The sequence below is a fragment of the Littorina saxatilis genome, linkage group LG3 (genome assembly GCF_037325665.1).
Source record: "Littorina saxatilis isolate snail1 linkage group LG3, US_GU_Lsax_2.0, whole genome shotgun sequence".
Lineage (NCBI taxonomy): Eukaryota > Metazoa > Mollusca > Gastropoda > Littorinimorpha > Littorinidae > Littorina > Littorina saxatilis.
The window spans coordinates 6758964-6775844 of NC_090247.1; the positions used below are offsets into that span (position 1 = coordinate 6758964).

The following is a 16881-nucleotide window of genomic DNA, read 5'->3' on the forward strand; positions in this document are numbered from 1 at the left end:
TGTTGTATTCAAAAGAAGCTCAGAAAGTTAACAAGAATACAGAAAAGCGCTTTCCTACTTAACACAACACGCTACCGCGCTAGTCGGCGTGTCAATTTCACTGCGTTTTGCACGTGGGAAGTGAACGATATCCTTCTCGCGGGGATTGACGAAGCTGTTCTGTCTTGGTGAAAAAAATACAGTGCGTTCAGTTTCATTCGGTGAGTTCGACAGCTTGACTAAATGTAGTAATTTCGCCTGTGCTTACGCGACTTGTGGATATTTGTTGTGACCTCTCTACACCGCCAAACTGACAGGCGAGTTCCAGTCGCTGCCACCTCAAATAGCACCAGTACAGGCGGGATTCTCAGTGATGCCACAACCACGAGCATACGCTACAGAGACTGAGTAAGTGTAGAGCTTTAACCTCGATAACATCACACTCACACACACAGACGCATAAAACGCACAAACACGTCACAGTACACACACACACACACATGCACCAGGGGCGGACGAGGGGGGGGGGCACAGGGGGCACGTGCCCCCCCCCCCCCCCTGGAAAAAAAAAAAAAAAAAAAAGAAGAAAAAAAAAAGATTTTTCTATGCTGATTCTATGACCATTTCTAAGTTCAAATGGCACCAGCAGATGGCACCATTTTGCTTCTTTGGGCAAAAAAATTTTCCGGGGGGGCATGCCCCCGGACCCCCCTAGCAAATTCGGGCGCTTCGCGCCCATCACATTCACCGTTTCAATTCAAAGTGCCCCCCCCTTACAAAGCAACTGATCCGCCCCTGTGCACACACGCACACACACCCACACACACACACACACGGACGCATCGTGTTACAAAAACGCACACAAACACTCACACACACACACACACACAAACACAAACACATACACACGCACACACACATACACACTTGTACGCACGCACGCACACACACGCAGACGCACACACACACACACACACACACACACACACACACACACACACACACACACACACACACACACACACATGTGTCTTCTAGCATCAGTCACAGACCCGTAAACGCTGACAAGCAAAGTTGACTGGCTGGTACGAACCACTGAGCGGTGGGAACCACAGGAAGGCCGCTGCGTGGTGTGCGGAACTACATAGCTCACACAGTCATGTGTTTTGCCAGAGTCAATGTTCTAAAGTTGCAAAGCAGTATTTTCACTCTCGGTTAGCGCACCGACCTAGTTTTACTTCTGTTATTTTGGAGCTGTCAGATGCCGAAGAGCTGTTTTGTGGTGGTAGCCTTGTTTGAGCATTGAAGACTAAAACGTTTTGTTTTGGGAGTGAGAACTAACTTTCTGCAGTGTGCAAGGTAAGAACCGCGACCTTTCTCATTTACAAAACTTAAATCCAAAAACAGATTGACTGCCAAGGTTATATACAATTCCGAGAGGTGAACACCTTGCCGCTGCAGCTTGCATGCGAGTTTCGTCGACAATTAAACGTTCCACTAACAACCGGACCTTTTAGACTGGCATGACTTGATCTCAAGAGTTCAAGGCTAGATTGTGCCGTGCAGTCTCGTCACGTTTTGTCTTGAACGATATGTACGTGCAGTAACTGGCGCTGTCCAGTTTAATTATGGATGTGGTGTCAGTGTGTGTATCAGTGTGTGTGTGTGTGTGCGTCAGTGTGTGTGTGTCAGTGCGTGTGTGTGCGTGCGTGTGTGTTTGTGCGTGCGTGTGTGTTTGTGTGTGTGTGTGTGTGTGTGCCACAGTGTTCGTGTGCGTGTGCGTGTTCCGGAATGTATATGCGGTCGTTTTGGATTGGCAAAACTGAATGCGGAATTGCACTACCGTTGTAGCGGGGAGAGCAAATTTATTTTTGCATATTCATCACAAGCAAGATATAAATATCTTGTGTGAAAGGAACAATGCACACGCCGTATAACTGAGTGCTTCTAGCTTTCACATAAATCTTTTATTCATTTCGCTTGCCGAAGCATGACCCTTTCACTTCTGTTTGTCCCAAGCAGTTCTTGCAACACTTTTACGAGTGCATACAGAATTGCGTTTCCGTGTAACGTCAATTTGGGATGCCATAAATGCCAACTGAAACCTGCTTTTGTTTTCTTTGTCTTGTTGTGTTTTGTGTCTTGCACAATGACGTTGCCATAGATTCCCTACAGATAAATAAAAAACAAAAAACAGTGTTTGCGCTACACTTGCACTATTTCTGGCTTTGCTGGTAAGAACGTACGTGTGTGCTTTTCTGTACTTTTTACACGGTATAGAAAGTATGTTTCTCAAAAACAAGCTGTCATTCCTTAGAAGAACACTCGTCGTTATTGTTCTTTTACACTTCAAAAATAGGATTTATCGTGGTCTTTTTGAATTCGATAAACGTTCAAGGGTTCCGATTTGACCGCTATAGTGTTTCGCAGGTCACCTACAATCTGTCCTGGTTGGTCAAATAAGTCACGTGATCACATGGGGGATTACAATAGAAAAAGGATGTCGTAAGAGTCGATTGGACATTGGATGTCCCTTATTTGAGCCATGTGATGATGGATGCTACTACATGTACTTGTTATTTGTATTTTTTTTAAATTTTTTTTTTTTTACGTAACTATGACATTTGACACAGATTATGTCGACAGTCATTGCGGTGCACCTCGACTGCTAGCGGCGCGCTCTATTAGAACATTTGCTGTCTCGATGTGTGTAAAATGTCATAATTTGGTAAAAAACAAAACACAAAATACAATGTATCTATATATATATATATACTACTAGTGTCTGGGTGTCTGTGCGCGATGCGCGGCCAAAGTTCTCGATGGATCTGCTTCAAATTTGGTGGGCTTATTCAGAGAGACCCCGGACACAACCTCATCGATGAGATATTTCAACACGTGCTCTCAGCGCGCAGCGCTGAACCGATTTTGGTTTTTCTCTGTTTTTTTCTGGATCCATTCCCAGTAACTCTTCCTTATCTTCTTCAGTGTTTTCAGCGTTCATCTCCCTTCCTTCGTGTGGCGTCAATCCATATTCCCGTTACTACGTTACTATTTTTAGAATGTCACGATTGCACCCGTAAGTTGTCCTTACTGTAAAAGTGAAAAGGTCGAATCAATTTATAGCCACGCGAAAAATACACTGTCATCTATCTCTATATATTTATAGATATAGATATACATATATATATATACGGCTTCTGTGTGTGTGTGTGTGTGTGTGTGATTGTGTGTGTGTGTGGGCAACACCTGTGGATTGTAGAGTTCTGTTTGTGATGTGGTCTAGCGGGTTTGATGTGTCGGTATGTTCAGGCCTTCCTTCGAGAAGCTATAACAGTTATTCTCAATCCCGTTTGAGTGGACTTTGCCTTCAAAGGTAATTGTGGTGTGTCGGCACTCGGTTACATTTGGCGTCGTCGACAGCGATGGGACTCAACATGAAATGTTCAGGCCACTGAATCATTTTCGTGCTGTTCCCATTCCACCTGGGAGGGACCTAAGCTTCTCCAGTGTTTTCAGCGTTTATCTCCCTTCCTTCGTGTGGCGTCAATCCATATTCCCGTTACTACGTTACTATTTTTAGAATGTCACTGCACTGTCCAGAACGCTTTCATTGCACCCGTAAGTTGTCCTTACTGTAAAAGTGAAAAGGTCGAATCAATTTATAACCACGCAAAAAATACACTGTCATCTATCTCTATATATTTATAGATATAGATATGCATTTATATATACGGCTTCTGTGTGTGTGTGTGTGTGTGTGTATGTTTGTGTGTGTGTGGGCGGCAACACCTGTGGATTGTAGAGTTCTGTTTGTGATGGGGCTTTTGTCTGTCTGTCTGTATGTTCTGGCATTTGAGAAGCCATAACAGATAATATAGGGCTTAGAAATAAGCTCTAAAATTCTCAATCCCGTTTGACAGGACTTCGCCTTCAAAGGTGATTGTGATGAACCGCCACGCTCTCTGTCTCTGTCTCGCGATTCACCCCGGCGAAGCCGGGTACTCCTCTAGTATCTATATCTATATATATATACGACTTGTGTCTGTGTGTGTGTGTGTGTGTGTGTGTGTGTGTGATTGATCGCCATGCACGGCCAAAGTTCTCGATGGATCTGCTTCAAATTTGGTGGGCTTATTGACAGAGACCCCGGACACAACCTGATCGATGAGATATTTCAACACGTGCTCTCAGCGCGCAGCGCTGAACCGATTTTCGTTTTTCACTGCACGTTACTATTTTTAGATCTCCCTTCCTTCGTGCGCTGGCGTCAATCGATATTCCCGTTTGTACGTTTATATTTAGAAGGTCACTGCACGTTACTATTTTTAGATCTCCCTTCCTTCGTGCGCCGGCGATGCCGGCGTACACCCGGCAAAGCCGGGTCCCCGGCGACGGCCGGGTATTCGGCTCTACTTCTTCCCGGCGAAGCGGGTAATCATCTAGTATCTATATATATATACGACTTGTGTCTGTCTGTGTGTCTGTGCGCGATGCGCGGCCAAAGTTCTCGATGGATCTGCTTCAAATTTGGTGGGCTTATTCAGAGAGACACACCGGCACGGTTGGCCTAGTGGTAAGGCGTCCGCCCCGTGCTCGGGAGGTCGTGGGTTCGAACCCCGGCCGGGTCATACCTAAGACTTTAAAACTGGCAATCTAGTGGCTGCTCCGCCTGGCGTCTGGCATTATGGGGTTAGTGCTAGGACTGGTTGGTCCGGTGTCAGAATAATGTGACTGGGTGAGACATGAAGCCGGTGCTGCGACTCCTGTCTTGTGTGTGGCGCACGTTCAATGTCAAAGCAGCACCGCCCTGATATGGCCCTTCGTGGTCGGCTGGGCGTTAAGCAAACAAACAAACAAACAAATTCAGAGAGACCCCGGACACTACCTCATCGATGAGATATATTTCAACACGTGCTCTCAGCGCGCAGCGCTGAACCGATTTTGGTTTTTCTGTTCATTTCACCATTCCCAGTAACTCTTCCTTATCTTCTCCAGTGTTTTGCGTTTATCTCCCTTCCTTCGTGTGGCGTCAATCCATATTCCCGTTACTACGTTACTATTTTTAGAAGGTCACTGCACGTTACTATTTTTAGAAGGTCTCCAGTGTTTTGCGCGTTTATCTTCTTTCCTTCGTGCGCCGGCGAAGCCGGCGTACACCCGGCAAAGCCGGGTCCCAGGCGCAGCCTGGTATTCGGCTCTACTTCTTCCCGGCGAAGCCGGTACCCGGCGAAGCGGGTAGTCATCTAGTTATATAATATATCGTCCGTCTTTGGAGCGTCGTTTGTGTGTACTGCAGGCTCTCCACGAAGAATGACGCTGTAACTTAATTTTCAGGTCATTCACGTACATTACTCATTGTGTGCACAGTTTGTTAGCAAGGCTGATGCACGCGTAGATTGCTTCGCTGCAGGGCATTCTTTTCCACACAGTAACCATGTGGGGGGAAAAAAAAGAGTGAACAGAAAAATACAATGAGAATAAAAAAGAAGTCATTGTTTTGCAGCCAAGAAAGGCAGCACGGTTGGAACTGAAACTTGTCTTTGTAAAATTCGTATACACCTATAGCTACTAGACTCCGTATGGGCGTGCTAGTGTGTGCGTGTGTGAGAGAGAGACAGACAGAAAGTCAGAGACATACAGAGTCAGAGAGCCACACAGACAGAGAGAGCCGAAAGAGAGACACAGAGTGACATAGAGAGACACTGAAAGAGAGATAGAGACAGAGAGAAACAGAGCGATAGAGACAGAGAGACCAGATTTACGAGGCCCGATGGGGTCTGGCGGAAAGAGATTAAGAAAATGAATATGCCATGGGCCGAGACGGCGAAACAGCATGTTTCTGACTGCCACACACAGATGGGCACACAGTGGCAAACAAGAAAGATGGAATATTTATATGTATATTATATCCATTGGTATGAGTACGGCAAGCCCCCCCCCCCCCCCCCCCAACAGCAAATAAAAACAAGTTTTAGTCAAGCTATGGAACTCGCAGAATGAAACTGAACGCACTGCATTTTGTCACAATGACCGTAGTCCGCCGTTCGTGCAAAAGGCAGTGAAATTGACGAGCCTGTTTAGCGCGGTAGTGGTTGCGCTGTGCTGCATAGCACGCTTTTCTGTACCTCTCTTCGTTTTAACTTTCTGAGCGTGTTTTTAATCCAAACATATCATATCTATATGTTTTTAGAATCAGGAACCAACAAGGAATAAGATGAAATTGTTTCTAAATCGATTACGAAAATGTAATTGTAATCATATTAATTTTTATATTTTTAATTTTCAGAGCTTGTTTTTAATCCGAATATAACATATTTAAATGTTTTTGGAATCAGAAAATGATACAAAATAAGATAAACATAATTTTGGATCGTTTTATAAAATAAAAATGTTAATTACAATTTTCAGATTTTTAATGACCAAAGTCATTAATTAATTGTTAAGCCTCCAAGCTGAAATGCAATACCAAAGTCCGGCCTTCGTCGAAGATTGCTTTGTCAAAATTTCAATCAATTTGATTCCCCCTCTATGTTAAAACATTTAGTCAAAACTTGACTAGATGTAAAAAGGAGAAACAAACAAGTCGCGTAAGGCAAAATTACTACATTTAGTCAAGCTATGGAACTCACAGAATGAAACTGAACGCACTGCATTTTTTCACAATGACCGTAGTCCGCCGCTCGTGCAAAAGGCAGTGAAATTAACGAGCCTGTTTAGCGCGGTAGTGGTTGCGCTGTGCTGCATAGCACGCTTTTCTGTACCTCTCTTCGTTTTAACTTTCTGAGCGTGTTTTTAATCCAAACATATCATATCTATATGTTTTTAGAATCAGGAACCAACAAGGAATCAGATGAAATTGTTTCTAAATCGATTACGAAAATTTTATTGTAATCATAATTTTTATATTTTTAATTTTCAGAGCTTGTTTTTAATCCAAATATAACATATTTATTCCCCCCTCTGCTTCTTTACCTCTGTAAACTTGTAGGGGTAGTTATTTTTCGATAATGACCCAGCAACCAAACAAATAACGACCCAGCAACAGCCTGAATCCTCGATAGTGCAATGGGTTGAGAGGTTGTTCTGTTTCGGTACTACTTTTTGCGACTGAAAAGTTCCGAACGCTCTAATGTACGAAGTATACATCTCTGGAGCAAACAGTACAAACATACCGCATTTAAATTAACAACTACAGGCCTGAACACATGAATCTCCATATAAAATCCATGAGTTCGGTTGTTTTCTGAATCTCGTCAAGCCGTTCATCACAAGCAATTTCCCAAGGCAAGTAACTCATACTTTGTCTAGCGACAAGAGTAGTTCCCCTTCTTTTCACTCAGTTCCTTCGACAACAGACTGCAATCCGACGGTCAGTTTTCAACAATATTTCATTTAATAAACAGATCACACGCAACCAAATGCACACATCTCATCAATTTAAACAACATAAAGGGGTTTCATACACTATTTTCTCCAGAAAACTGAACTTCATACAGTTTTTAACGTTGGAACACGGGTGCAAAAGTTCGTCTGCTAGTCCCATTTGACGAAAAAACATTATTCTAAGCGATACCAAAACATATACAGAACACACAATATCTGCCTTTGCCGCCACAGCAGAATAACAGCATATCTGTGTACTTGATTTTAGCCCAAAATAGGAAAACTGACAAGAAGTGTTAACAGAATGGAATGATTTGCACGGAACTATACAACCGCGCATTAATCGATCGCCTGCGCAGGTTGACTGGTTGAGAGAATAGGATTCGATCAAACTTTCGCAAAAAAACTCCTCTTTTCTTTGAATAACTTTAAAAAGGAGGAATAAAGAGGTTACACACCTCGTCTCAGTGATTATAAAAAATAATGGTCTCAGTTCGCGGTCATGAAAAAGCTCGCTAAAGCTCGCATTTTTCATGATCCGCTAACTTCGACCATTATTTTTGATAATCACTGAGACTCGGCATGTAACCTCTACTTAAATGTTTTTGGAATCAGAAAATGATACAAAATAAGATAAACATAATTCTGGATCGTTTTATAAAATAAAAATGTAATTACAATTTTCAGATTTTTGATGACCAAAGTCATTAATTAATTTGTAAGCCTCCAAGCTGAAATGGGAATACCAAAGTCCGGCCTTCGTCGAAGATTGCTTTGTCAAAATTTCAATCAATTTGATTCCCCCTCTATGTTAAAACATTTAGTCAAAACTTGACTAGATGTAAAAAGGAGAAACAAACAAGTCGCGTAAGGCGAAATTACTACATCTAGTCAAGCTATGGAACTCACAGAATGAAACTGAACGCACTGCATTTTTTCACAATGACCGTAGTCCGCCGCTCGTGCAAAAGGCAGTGAAATTAACGAGCCTGTTTAGCGCGGTAGTGGTTGCGCTGTGCTGCATAGCACGCTTTTCTGTACCTCTCTTCGTTTTAACTTTCTGAGCGTGTTTATAATCCAAACATATATCATATGTTTTTGGAATCAGGAACCGACAAGGAATAAGATAAAATTGTTTTTAAATCGATTTCCGAAATTATATTTTAATCATAATTTCTAAATTTTTGTAATTTTCAGGTCTTGTTTTTAATCCAAATATAACATATTTATATGTTTTTGGAATCAGAAAATTATGCAGAATAAGATGAACGTAATTTTGGATCATTTTATAAAAAAATAACTTTTAATTACAATTTTCAGATTTATAATGACCAAAGTCATTAATTAATTTTTAAGCCTCCAAGCTGAAATGCACCAAAGTCCGGCCTTCGTCGAGGATTGCTTGGCCAAAATGTCAATCAATTTTATTGAAAAATGAGGGTGTGACAGTGCCGCCTCAACTTTTACAAAAAGCCGGATATGACGTCATCAAAGACATTTATCCAAAAAATGAAAACAAACGTCTGGGGATATCATACCCAGAAACTCTAATGTAAAATGTCATAAAGATTGGTCCAGTAGTTTACTCTGAATCGCTCTAAACACACACACACACACACACACACACACACACACACACACACACACACATACACCACGACCCTCGTCTCGATTCCCCCTCTATGTTAAAACATTTAGTCAAAACTTGACTAATTAATGTCAAAAGAAGAAGTGAAAAACAACCTCTGACTTACAAATTGACCCTGTCGTTTCAGTGCCACTCTCTAATCCCACCCCCCTCCCCCCCTCCCCCCCTCCCCCCTCCCCCCCCCCCAGGCACACACCAGCACCAGCCCACTCCACTCCCCCAACCCTGTTCCTCCCGTATGCCCCCCTCCACACACACACACACAGACACCTTTCCCCACCTTCATTGTAAGGGATGCGTAGGAGAATACTCAAAGGAGCTAGCTCTGATCGACCTGTTCTCTCACTAATTCTCTGTCCAGGTAAAACAAATGGACTATCTATTGCCCTTCAGTTCTGGCAAGGCTTTGAGCAGGAACCCTCACGCAGATTGTTCACGTACGTTGCTGTTGGTGTCGTTGTTTTTGCCCTCGAGGTTTCACTTGGACACTGAGAGCACATCATCATGAGATGGAGACACTTGTGCAGAACACTCCGTTTATTTCATTTTAACCACGGAATATTTGCACAAACTTATCAACGCCGGAGTGCTCGGAACTCTCTGAGATAGCCTTATGTGTTCAGACTTGAGTTATGTATTATGGAAAGGTGTCATCAACTGAAAAAGGTTCTTGGTGCAATGTACCAGACCGCTCTCAACTCTGAACGTGCACCTGAAAAATGCAGTGTACAATGGAATAGCCTACCGTGCCCGCCATACCTCGAGATGATGAATGTCTACTATATATCTGACAACACTTGACTGACGACAACTACCCCCCCTCCCTTTCCCAATGTCCCCCCCCCCCCCATTACACCGCTACCACCCCCGCCGCTCCCTTACACACCACCACCCACCCCTCCTGAGTTGTCACGCCCTTGAACGACCTTGAACTCTGACAGAGGGCGCGGCTGCTTGCAAGTTTTATTACCATGTTGGTTTGCATTATGAGTTACTCGCCCTGACAGTCGCAGCGACCTCTGTCGGAGGTGTAAGGCAGTCAAAGGCTTTTGGAATGAGGTCATGGGAATTTATATATTTAACATTGTTGGGGGGACACTGTATTCAAAGTCCAAGCTTCCTCAATGTTTCTCTGTGTATGCCTCTTCTCGGCCCTCAGTCTCAGTAATTCTGTGTGTGTGTGTGTGTGTGTGTCAGCGTGTGTCAGTGTGTGTGTCTGTGTGTGTCAGTGTGTGTATGTGTGTGTGTGTGCCACGGTGTGTGTGTGTGTGAGTGTGCGTGCGCGCATATTCGCGAGCGTGCGTGCGTGCGAGCGGACGGGCACTCCCGCCACCATCCTCTTCATTACGCACTCCATCTTGCCCCCGCTCTCCCCCCCCCCCCTCCTCTCACACTTGTGACACACACACATCATTCCCACCACCACAAATCCCAAAAGCGAGCACGGACACACACACACGCATCAATCACAAAGGGCCGGAATACGTAATGATTGTTCTCTCTTTTCTTGCAGGCAGAACAGACGGAGCTTCAAACTGCATTGCTCCACAGGAAACCCAGTCAGCACATCCAAGAGACTTCCCACTGTGCCGCCTCTGTTTTCTGTAGCAAGAAATTCAGCAGAAGGAGAGCAGCGAGAGAGAGCAGCAGCCAACCAAATTTTCAATACTAACGCGATCTGCGTTATCTTTTGTGCCGAGCCGTTACAGCAAAACGAATGGTCTGATAGCCACAGCGCAGAAGAGAGAATCGAAAACATTGTGTGTGTGCGTGCATCCTTTTAGGGTCAGCCAATCAATATTTTGGCCACGAAAATAAGGACAGACTGAGAGCTATACAGCACAGAGAAAGCGAAACTCAAAGAGAGAACATTGCACCAGAGACATACATACATCTATGTCTTTGATTGCACCCACTCAGTATTCCGGCACCAAAGATATAACAGCTTCTCTACACATACGCTTTTTCTATCGCGCCGTGCACTTTTAGCAGAACAAAAATCCATGCGCAAATTTTTAATTTGTTTAAAAATCCAAAAGCACGACATTAACCGGAGACAGTGTGTTCTCGGCTACAGTCTCCGAATAAACTAACTCGTTTACCTTCTTGCGGCAGAGCAAGGAGCCACTTCGAGCAGTTTCTACGTACACTGCGTGTGCGCGAACACTGCAAGGAGGAATTAAGTCATATACGGCAGCAACAAGTGCCTGTTCCGTTCGTGTTTTGCTTGTGTTCTAGTGGTTTTGGAGAGCTTATCTTCACCAACATCGTCGTCGCTCCTGTCGTTGTTGTCGTGGTCGGTATAGTCGTCGCATCGGTCCAAGATGGGAAAACTATCGCCTGAGGAGATAAGGAAGGAGGTATTCGATGAAGATGCGAAGAAGGATGTCAGTATTTACCTGTCCGTGCCTATTGGAGTGGTTGCTGGACTTGCGTCTGCCGGAGGTGAGTTAACTGTGAAGGTTATTTTGGTGGGTTTTTCTCTCCTTACAATGTCGTTGATGTCCTTGTTGTTGGTGGTAATGTTTATGTTACTGGTGGGACAGATTGTGGTGGTGTATATATTATATGTGTTTATTTTGTTTCTCTCTCTCTTAACATTGTTGTTGTTGTTGGTGGTGGTGAAGGTGTCGATGGATGCTGTAGATACTGACTGATGTGTGTGTGTGTGTGTGTGTGTGTGTGTGTGTGTGTGTGTGAGTGTATGTGTGTATGTGTGTGTGAGGGATGATCGATTTGTCCTTCGCTGGAGTATGCAGTGCCTTGGGTGGTTGACGAAAGTGTTTGTGTCTGTGTGTCTGTGTGTCTGTGAATGTCTGTGTCAGTGTGCCTGTGTACGAGAGAGAGAAGAAAAGAGAGAGAGAGAGAGAGAGAGAGAGAGAGAGAGAGAGAGAGAGAGAGAGAGAGAGAGAGAGAGAGAGAGAGAGAGAGAGCTATATCTGCTTAATTTTCTTTTTCTTTCTTTATTTCTTTCGTTTTTCGTTTTTTCTGCTTTGTGTGTGGTCGGTCGGGTTTGTGAATTAGTACATACATGTGCTGTTACTGTGATGATTGTAACCGTATCCTGTCTTGTTTGTCAGTGCAAGCTTCAATCTAATAGACATTGGGGATATTTAAATAAACTCGAAATGTTTACGTGCACTGTTTCCAAAACCTTTTCATCTCGTGAAATTTCTATACCTATCTTCCGTCTATGTCCCGTATGTCTGCATGTCTTCCTATAATTCAGCAAGGAAGGATGAAGGAAGTGTACCGCAGTTGTGGCGGGAGGAAGAGGAGGTGGTGGTATTAGGGAGGGGGAGGAGGGGGGTTTATCAACGCGTTCTTGGGAGTTCCAAAAAAGACAAGCAGGCATGTGAGCTCTCAAATCCACTTTGGCCTGCTAGGTTTCTCCTGGTATCTTAATAGAGATCGTTTGTGTTTGTGTGAACCCTGAAAGTGGTCTTTGTTGTGAACGAAGCGTTTAAGCTGCCAAGACAGAGCAGCCGCTATCTAATTCTCATCGCTTCTCTCGGGCTTTCAGACAGCATAAATAAACTAGGTCTAGGTCGTTAATGAGAAGAATGTATAATATTAATACACCATTGGTAGATTTAGGGTTTGACCGGGTAGACAGGGTTATGGTTTTGAGTGTATTTTTCACAGTTATTAATTTTGGAGGCGGGAGTGGAGGACGGACGCTTCTGGTAGATCGTTGGTCATAATATGTGTACATATTAGCATTACGGGTGGATTTTTGATTGTGTATACTGAGGGGGGTGAGGGAAGGAAGGGGGGGGGGGGTTGAGGGTATAGTTCTGTAGAACAGTCTTTGAGAGCAGGACGGAGATGGGGAACAAAAGGAGAAAACGTGTAAAACAAAAATGCGGCATTGACATACTCGTCAGTCAGTGACAATGACTGGTTTGTTCGGCTTGACATATATATATATATATCTCCGTCGGTGGACGGTCAGTCTCTCGGTCACTTTGTTGTCCGTTCATTCCCGTTTGGTGTAAAATAAGATTCTCTCACGAAAGTGGTACTAAAGGTGTAGTTTTCGTCTAGATGAAAATATCTGTAAAAATACACACACACACAAAAACGGGTGGAGAGAATGGCCGGATAGGGAAGGGGGTATTGGAACGTGGGTGGAGAGAGTGGCCGGATAGGGAAGGGGGTATTGAAACGTGGGTGGAGAGAGTGGCCGGATAGGGAAGGGGGTATTGGAACGTGGGTGGAGAGAGTGGCCGGATAGGGAAGGGAGTATTGGAACGTGGGTGGAGAGAGTGGCCGGATAGGGAAGGGAGTATTGGAACGTGGGTGGAGAGAGTGGCCGGATAGGGAAGGGAGTATTGGAACGTGGGTGGAGAGAGTGGCCGGATAGGGAAGGGGGTATTGGAACGTGGGTGGAGAGAGTGGCCGGATAGGGAAGGGAGTATTGGAACGTGGGTGGAGAGTGTGGCCGGATAGGGACGGGGGTATTGGAACGTGGGTGGAGAGAGTGGCCGGATAGGGAAGGGGGTATTGGAACGTGGGTGGAGAGAGTGGCCGGATAAGGAAGGGGGTATTGGAACGTGGGTGGAGAGAGTGGCCAGATAGGGAAGGGGGTATTGGAACGTGGGTGAAGAGAGTGGCCGAATAGGGAAGGGGGTATTGGAACGTGGTTGGAGAGAGTGGCCGGATAGGGAAGGGGGTGTTGAAACGTGGGTGGAGAGAGTGGCCGGATAGGGAAGCGGGTATTGGAACGTGGGTGGAGAGAGTGGCCGGATAGGGAAGGGGGTATTGGAACATGGGTGGAGAGAGTGGCCGGATAGGGAAGGGGGTTTTGGAACGTGGGTGGAGAGAGTGGCCGGATAGGGAAGGGGGTATTGGAACGTGGGCGGAGAGAAGCCGGATAGGGAAGGGGGTATTGGAACGTGGGTGGAGAGGGTGGCCGGATAGGGAAGGGGGTATTGGAACGTGGGTGGAGAGAGTGGCCGAATAGGGAAGGGGGTATTGGAACGTGGGTGGAGAGAGTGGCCGAATAGGGAAGGGGGTATTGGAACGTGGGTGGAGAGAGTGGCCGAATAGGGAAGGGGGTATTGGAACGTGGGTGGAGAGAGTGGCCGGATAGGGAAGGGGGTATTGGAACGCGCGTGGGTGGAGAGAGTGGCCGAATAGGGAAGGGGGTATTGGAACGTGGGTGGAGAGAGTGGCCGAATAGGGAAGGGGGTATTGGAACGTGGGTGCATGCTCGAACAAATATTCAGAGAAGACGTTTGAGATTTATGGTGCCATCAATCACCGAGGGCAGAATGTAAATGTCGCTCAGTGCTGTTGCTAAAATCTTATAGGAAAGAGAGAGAGAGAGAGAGGGAGAGGGGGAGAAACTGAAACTGAAACTGAACTTTATTACCAAAGGAGAGGGAGAGGGGTAGAGGGAGAGGGAGATGGAGGAAGAGGGAGAGAGAGGGAGAGAGAGAGAGAGAGAGAGAGAGAGAGAGAGAGAGGGAGAGAGGGAGAGGGAGGGAGAGAGAGAAAGGGAGGGAGAGAGGGAGAGAGGGAGGGAGGGAGAGAGAGAGAGGGAGACAGGGAGACAGGGAGAGAGAGAGAGTGAATGTGAGAGAGAGAGTGAATGAGAGAGATCTTATAATTTACTAGTTCTGTCTGTCTACATCCACTTTACCCATTGCTTATCCGTCTGAAGGGTTTCGTTTCCATAGCTACAAGGAAGCCAGCATCCGGTTCCTGCATAGTCTCAATGGAGGTAAGTATCGTCATCGCAATACTAGTCTCGTGTGGCCTTTCGTTGGGTTCAACGTCCTAAATTATGTCAATCGTGTAAAGTGCTATAGGCTTAATTGTTTCTTTTGTTCCTCTCAGACTATTGGTGCCATGGGAATTTGATTACAACATGCTGGACGCATGACAGTATCATCCTGCAGTGAGAGAGAGGGAAGAAGTTTGAGGGGAGAGGGAGATGCGGGGGGGGGGGGGGGGGGGAGAGATGGGGTGAGAGAAGGGAGAGAGAGAGAGAGAGAGAGAGAGAGAGAGAGAGAGAGAGAGAGAGAGAGAGAGAGAGAGAGACACAAAGGGACAATTAGAGAAACACTACAGATAAAGACAAGAAGAGAGAAAGAAACTGCCAGACAGACAGACAGACAGACAGACAGACAGACAGATATATAGACAGATGGTCAGAGAGAAGCAGACAGATAGACCAAAATCAGAGTAACATGAATGTACGTGAAAGCCGGTAAAACGTGGAGCGGAAAAGACAAAAATATAAGAAGAGGATCAGAAAATGTACAGGAACCAATTAATAATAATTGTGACCATCCACCACGGAATGAGTCACATGTCACCTTTTCATGATTTTCATATTTTTACATTTTCTCAAAGAGTGTTTTATTCTCAATCCAGTGGTGAAAACCGTTTTAGAAAAGAGTGAACACTTTTTGAGTTATAAGTCTGTGACTAAGGTGACCCTCACACTGTTACTAGACACCTCCCGGACTTATATTATGCCTAGCGCAGAACCGCGTGAGGTGACATGCGACTCATTTCGTGGTGGAGGGTCATTATGGTCTCGGTATGTAAGACACACACCAAGCAAGCCATTAGAACAGGGACATCTTTTGGAAGACCAACTGAAAATGACAATGCTTCCGTCAAATCACATCGATCTGCTTGACAAGATCGATCTTTCGCCTTCATCTACTGATACTCTTCGAGGACAGGAGTTGCCAAAGCAACAAAGAAGACTGTTTCCGGTTCCCGTTATCCCAGAGGGAGATCAGCTATAAAGAAAACATATTTGTGTCTGTCTGTCTTTCTGACTGTCTGTCTCGCTGTCTCTGTCTGTCTGTCTGTCTAGCTATCTATCTATCTCTCTGTATGAGTCTCTCTCTGTCTGTCAACATAGAGAGAAACAAGTCGCGTAAGGGGAAATTACTACATTTAGTCAAGCTGTGGAACTGACAGAATGAAACTGAACGCACTGCATTGTTTCACCAAGACAGCATATTCGTAGTTTCGTCAGTCCACCGCTCGTGGCAACGGCAGTGAAATCGACAAGCCAGAATAGTGCGGTAATGGTCGCGCTGTGCTGCATAGCACGCTTTTCTGTACCTCTATCATTTCTATCATTTCGATATGTTTTTGGAATCAGGAACCGACAAGGAATAAACTGAAAATTTTGTTTTTAAATCGATTTCAGAAATTTTATTTTAATCATAATTTTTATATTTTTAATGTTCAGATCTTGTTTTTAATCCAAATATAACATATTTATATGTTTTTGGAATCGGAAAATGATGAAGAATAAGATGAACGTAATTTTGGATCGTTTTATACAAAAATAATTTTAATTACAATTTTCAGATTTTTAATGACCAAAGTCATTAATTAATTTTTAAGCCTCCAGGCTGAAATGCAATAACAAAGTCCGGCCTTTGTCGAAGATTGCTTGGCCAAAATGTCTATCAATTTGATTGAAAAATGAGAGTGTGACAGTGCCGCCTCAACTTTTACAAAAAGCAGCATATGACGTCATCAAAGAGATTTATCGAAAAACTGAAAAAAAAGTCTGGGAATATCATACCCAGGAACTCTCATGTAAAATTTCATAAAGATTGCTCAAGTAGTTTACTCTGAATCGCTCTACACACACACACACACACACACACACACACACACACACACACACACAGACACACACACACACACACACACACACACACACACACACACACACACACACCACGACCCTCGTCTCGATTCCCCCTCTATGTTAAAACATATTGTCAAAACTGGACTAAATGTAAAAAGAATAAAGGGAACAAAATAATACAAGCAGCAAGGGACAGACACGATAGATACGATACTCACTCGGTAAATAACAAGGG

The 16881-nt window shown here is 44.5% G+C and overlaps 1 protein-coding gene across 1 annotated transcript in view; it reads left to right on the plus strand.

Annotated features, from left to right (window-relative positions):
- The first annotated feature begins 1161 nt into the window (after positions 1–1161).
- The window catches only part of LOC138961521 (uncharacterized), a 40961-nt gene continuing 25241 nt past the window's right edge, over positions 1162–16881 (plus strand). The window contains exons 1-2 of the mRNA XM_070333181.1: positions 1162–1338; positions 10527–11458. Of these exons, the coding sequence (XP_070189282.1) occupies positions 11338–11458 (121 nt within the window). The 5' untranslated portion in view covers positions 1162–1338; positions 10527–11337. The remainder of the gene's footprint in view (positions 1339–10526; positions 11459–16881) is intronic.